The sequence below is a fragment of the Pelophylax lessonae genome, assembly GCF_965119305.1.
Source record: "Pelophylax lessonae genome assembly, chromosome: 10".
Taxonomy (NCBI): domain Eukaryota; kingdom Metazoa; phylum Chordata; class Amphibia; order Anura; family Ranidae; genus Pelophylax; species Pelophylax lessonae.
The window spans coordinates 130,874,179-130,880,178 of record NC_138777.1 but is presented as its reverse complement, the minus strand read 5'-3'; the positions used below and the strand labels follow the sequence as shown (position 1 = coordinate 130,880,178).

At 43.4% G+C, this 6,000-nt stretch overlaps 1 protein-coding gene across 1 annotated transcript in view; it reads right to left on the bottom strand.

Moving 5' to 3' along the window:
* Positions 1-775: 775 nt before the first annotated feature.
* PYGM (glycogen phosphorylase, muscle associated) overlaps positions 776-6,000 on the bottom strand; it is a 982,083-nt gene continuing 976,858 nt past the window's right edge. Inside the window, exons 18-20 of the mRNA XM_082270768.1 lie at positions 2,349-2,483; positions 2,141-2,207; positions 776-1,359 (exon numbers count right to left, since the gene is read on the bottom strand). Coding sequence (XP_082126894.1) covers positions 1,207-1,359; positions 2,141-2,207; positions 2,349-2,483 — 355 coding nt within the window. The 3' untranslated portion in view covers positions 776-1,206. The remainder of the gene's footprint in view (positions 1,360-2,140; positions 2,208-2,348; positions 2,484-6,000) is intronic.

Genomic DNA, 6,000 nt, shown 5'->3' with positions numbered 1-6,000 from the left:
TATAAAGATTTAAATTGCTATTCTGCCATTTCCTATAATGTTTTATTTATAAAGTAGTTATGAGCACTGTTAAATACCCCTTCACTATATTTAAATTTATCCAAAATGTGGCAGAAAAAATAATCTTATGACATTGTGCAACTTTTTGAATGTAATGCCACCCCAGCCCACATATAACCAATCTTTTCAGCAGAAAGCAGCTAGGAAAGAAGCTTTCCCAGAGGTAGGAAAACTTTTATTGTGTGTGTGTGTCACTATTGTGTCTCTGCATTTCCACAAGTTGTAAACATTTCCTTTTTTCAGTTTATGTTGCAACTTTCCATTTGATTTTGGTGACTCGTGAGAAAAAATAAGCAGAGAAGTAAGTGCGATGAAAATGGAAAAGAAGCCAGTTTGCATTTTTTTTTTTTAAACAGCTGAGGGAAAGCTATATTTAGTTTTTTTAGAGCATTTAGGCCTGCCATGAGAGCATGTCTCTTATTACTCATCACAACCTAGTATCAAGGATAATGCATGTCACTGCTCCTAAAACAAGGTATGCAAGGACCCTAAATAGTGCATGTTTTCCATTTATCTTCTGAAATTAACAGGTGAAGAGGGTAGTTTTTAGAATTTTTATCTCTATGGTAAGTATTCCTTTAAAATCCACTAGTAGTAGACCTTTATACAGATGTGATGGAAGTTTACATGCTGATGGCAGGCACATCACGTCTGTTACAGTCAGATACAATTTCAGTGAATGAAACAAATCACTTCTGCTCCACCTGTGCTTCTTCACGTAGACTTGGAAGGCATGACCTACTACTAATGGTCCCTGAGGACTCAGGGGCTAAGGTAATACTGTACACATGCATGACAACCAAATGTGGAAAAAATGAAGAATGATTTTTTTAGTGTTTGCAACCGTCAGGCATTAATAGTTATTAATACAGAATAATTATGATAACACTTTTTTAAATGGAAGAGGGTTGAAGATTAAGATTGTAACCTTCCATTAAACAGGGAATATTATTTGTTCTTGTGCTTTCTTCATAGTGGAGGAATGGGGACTAATGCATTGTGGGGGAAGAAGTGCAATGCATGGACATTTGGGATAGTATAAGAATGAGGTCTGGAATCTTCACACATTGTGAGCCTTAGATCACATCCTGTAGATGCTGGAGGTGCATGGCTCTGCAGAACATTCTTAACCAAGCATGGAAGAAGTCATTCTCGTGGAACATCGGGTGGAGGGATTTTCAAGGTGCTGGGTTCCATCCCCCATATTTCACGAGCATACTGAGCAATGGTCCGATCACTGGAAAACTTCCCAGCTCCTGCTATATTATGGATTACCTTGCGAGTCCACTCTTTTGGATTCTATATAAGAGAAGAAAGATTATGAAAAAAAGGTTAAGGTTAGAAAGTGGTTACCAAACTGAATAAAACAATTAATTGGATTTAAAGTGTTACTAAACACAGGACCCTGCATTCACTATATCTGGTCTCCCACAGTAAACAGAACATGGAAATGCAATTATTTTAGTTAATTTAAACTGCTAAATACCCTATTTCATCAGCAATATATAGGAGTCTTATGACTTCCAAGAGTGTCTGGTTAAAGCTTGTAAGAGGAGTTTTTCTACTTTGACGGTCCTATGAGGCTGCAGGGCTCCTGACCTTCTGTCTGGAAAGTGTTGATTGGCCCTGTGCTGTGATCATGCACCCTCCCAAGAAAAAAAAAACTCTCTAACAATTCACACCAAACTGAGCATGTGCAGAGTGCCCTCAAGGCTCTGTACGATCAGCAGATTAATTGGGGACAGTTAAATAAGGGGAGGATTAGCGAAGACAGGATTAAACACCCTTTATACACAATGCAGAGGATTAACCCCTTAGGTTACACAGTGAGTGTAACAAGCATACTTTACTCCATATACAGACTGACTTTACTTTTGTGGGTTTAGTAACACTTGAACCAAAAATATAAAAAAAAGTCAGTGTCATATTGTGTTTTCTATTGCGTCTACATGCAAAGTCAAAAGTCTCATAGAAATCATAATTTTTCTGCAGGGGGATTATAATCCTTGTCAAGAAGAAACAAACTGCTATATCCTATGCTATGCATATCATTGTGTCAGCCTGTGCTATGACAATTCACCTTGTAAAGAGCACTGACAGAATCCTGACATCTGATATAATCTTCATAATCTGCAAATACTTTGAACCTGAAAAAAATTAAATAGTAATTGTTAGGCAGTGACAAAGAATGGAGAAATAACAGAGATAAAAAAATATGGTGAGCTGGAAAAATACAGGAAGAAATTAAAATTAGGAAAGGAAAGGCGGGAAGCAAGGAGAATTGTTACCTGTCATGATTCATCAGCATGTTGACGATGTCCTTGAAGAGGTCAGGCTGTTTGGGGGAGAAGTATCCTGAATTAAGCTGATCAATCACCTGTCTGAGCTCAGGAATCCTCTCATAATACATCCGGGCATTGTAACTGCACAGAAATTATAAAAAGGCTATTATCGAATGGAATTTTTTGTGTTTAAACACATATACATGCATCAGTTAGTCCTGGTTCACACTAGTGGTCTTTCAGATGCGACCCTAAGTCACACAGAATCTCACCACAGTGCCTGTTCATATCAATGCAGTGCATTTTGGAAAAGTGTCCTGTGCTACTATGGTGCTATTCCATCCCCACAGAATATGCAAACAACAACCAAGTAGCATACAAGTAGCATCCGAGTTGCATCACATAAGTACACTAAAAGTCAGCTCACAATCTGATCACAGCAGTGTAAACTCAGCCTTATTATTCAAAATAGGTTGGCCATTATCCATACAAATCCTTTAGACTCCTTTCACGTGGGTGGTCAGTGTATCTGGACTTTGCAAAGGCATTTGACACAGTCTCCCACAAACGCTTACCGCAGGGCTCAAAATTTAAAGTCCTGAGCTACTAGCCAGGCCTTAAGGTTTACTCGCCACTGGTTGCCCCACCCAACTCCTACCCTGCCCCGCCCCCAATTCTGCCCCTAAACACGCCCTCATAAATTATCTCATAAAATTACACTGTTAAATGTTTTTGCATTAATGCAGAAGTTACAAAAATAAATATTAACAACAACGTTTTCAGTGCCCATCAGTGCAGCCTCATCAGTGCCCATCAAGGGTCTTGAGGGCGGGGGCTGAAGAGCACTGGGGAGGGGCTGGAGGGGGGGCTGAAGAGCACTGGGGAGGGGCTGGAGGGGGGGCTGAAGAGCACTGGGGAGGGCTGGATGGGGGGCTGAAGAGCACTGGGGGGGGGAGCTGAAGAGCACTGGGGGGGCTGAAGAGCACTGGGGGGGCTGGAGGGGGGGAGCTGAAGAGCACTGGGCGGGCTGAAGAGCACTGGGGGGGCTAAAGAGCACTAAGGGGCTGGAGAGGGGGGGGGCTGTACAGCACTAGGGGGGCCATTAAAAAAAAAAAAGAAGTTGGATAGGAGGGGGATGGGGCGGCTGCATATAGAGGAGTTGATCTTTGCATATTCCTCCTGCAAGCGCTGAATGCCTGCAGAGAGGAGAATCAGGCATCCAGCCCAGCAATCAATTCCTCTATATGCAGCCGCCCCACAGGGAGGCTGCTCAATCCTTGGGCACTCACCTTCTTCCAGCCCCCGGGAACAGCGCAGCACAGACGGAGGGAGCAAGCTGCCTTAACGGGAAGAGATGATCGGCGCGAGTACCGGTGTAGCATGAAGATAAACCCCATTGGTATGCCACTTCTGGCCGGATAGTGTCAGAGCGCGGATCATCCAACTGTAACAGCTTGTAATTGCCGGGCGCTCGGTGACACACACAGTCCCGCCTCCTAGCCCGCCTTCTTTTATAGACGTCACACGTCCTGGTTGGCCAGGTGTTCTGTCCATCAAAGAAGCCGGGCTAGGAGGCGGGACTGTGTGTGTCAGCGAGCGCCCGGCAATTACAATTAAAGCTGTTACAGTTGGATGATCCGCGCTCTGACATTATTCAGTCCGTCAGGTGGACGGCTTTCATCTCCTCTCGCTCCCGGAGCTCGCCCTACATAATTTTCCACTCGCAAAATGCGAGCAGGCGAGTGGAAAATTTGAGGGCTGGCTTACTGTACAAACTAAGGTACGTAGGTATGGACCATAGGGTGAGTACCTGGATAGAGAACTGGCTCCAGGGGAGAGTCCAGAGGGTGGTGATAAATGAGGAGTATTCGGTTTGGGGTGGGTGTGGAAAGTGGGGTCCCCCAAGGTTCTGTCCTGGGGCCAATCCTGTTTAATTTATTCCTAAACGATCTAGAGGAGGGGATATCTAGCACAATCTCTGTATTTGCGGATGATACTAAACTAAGCATGCCAATATCTTCTGTGCAGGATGTGGAAACCTTACAAGCAGACGTGAACAAAATAATGGGGTAGGCAACTACATGGCAGATGAGGTTTCATTTTGAAAAATGTAAAGTAATGCACTTGGATGTCAGAAATACGAAAGCAAGCTACTCACTAGGGGGGGGGGGACCTCTGGGTGAATCTAAGGTGGAAAAGGACCTGGGGGTACTGGTGGACAACAGGCTTGGCAGTGGCATGCAATGCCAAGCCGCTGCAAGCAAAGCCAAAATAACAAAATACTGGCATGTATAAAAAAGGGGATGCACTACAGAAATAAAGAGATTATTCTTCCACTCTAGAAGACTCTGGTCCGGCCACATCTGGAGTATTCCGTCCAGTTCTGGGCACCGGTCCTCAGAAAGGATGTGCTGGAACTGGAGAGAGTCCAGAGAAGGGCAACAAAAATAATTAGGGGAATGGAGGACATCAGCTATGAGGAAAGACTAAAAGCATTGAACTTATTCTCTCTGGAGAAGAGACGCTTGAGAGGGGATATGATATAAATGTACAAATACTGTACTGGTGATGACCCTAGCATAAGGAACAAACTTTTCAGAGAAAGGGAATACAATAAGATGCGTGGCCACTCACTAAAATTAGAGGAAAAAACGGTTTAGCCTTAAAACACGTAAGGGGTTCTTTACTGTCAGAGCAGTAAGGATGTGGCATTCTCTTCCACAAGCAGTGGTATCAGCAGAGAGCATCGATAGTTTCAAAAACTATTAGATGGGCACCTTAAAGACCACAACATAAAGGGGTATACAATGTATGGTTAACAGAAAACACACACACATCATAGGTTGAACTGGATGGACTGATGTCTTTTTTCAACCTCACAAACTATGCAACTATGTAAAAAGGTAAAAAAAAAATACCTGATCCCTACCTACAAGTTGACATGGTGCCACTCATGTGAGTACATATTGCCTCGGACTGCTATACTCTGCATCTTTGCGTAGCAATTTTTTAACACAACATGTTGAGTTTGATAGGCATAGAAAAGCAGTGGATGAAAATACCATACTTGATTATGATTGTTTTGCAGAACCATGCACCTTAAGCATCTCCAAGACATGATCCAAGGCTTACAATGCATTTGTGGCATGGTTCTGAAATGCAAAAATAACCACTTGGCAGTAAAAAAGCAAAAATTGGAGCAAGATATGTTGTATTTTTCTTTCCATAGACTTTCACTTAAGACAAACTTAACATAGTGACTGGACCAGCACCTCCCATCTATATATTTGGTGATTGAAATCTAAGTAGAAACTGTTTGGTGGCTTTAACCGATTGGCATCCAGCCAATGTACATAAACAGACAGATGTCTTGCTTCTGAGGGCAGAAGTCCATTTACTTCCTTTCGCTCTGCTTGCATGCATCCTCTAGAGCAGTGTTTCTCAACCAGGGTGCCATGAGGAGTCCTCAGGGGAGCCACAGCCTGATCTGAGTGATCCTCCATCTCCTGTTGGCTCCTGTGCTACAGTAGTCAGATAGCACTGTACAGTGTACAGAAGAGGCAGAGAACTCAGCCTGCACCTTCCCCGCTCACCGCTCCTCTCCAGAGTACTAACAGAGAATCACAGTAGCATTATCAGAGTAATACACCCACCAGCG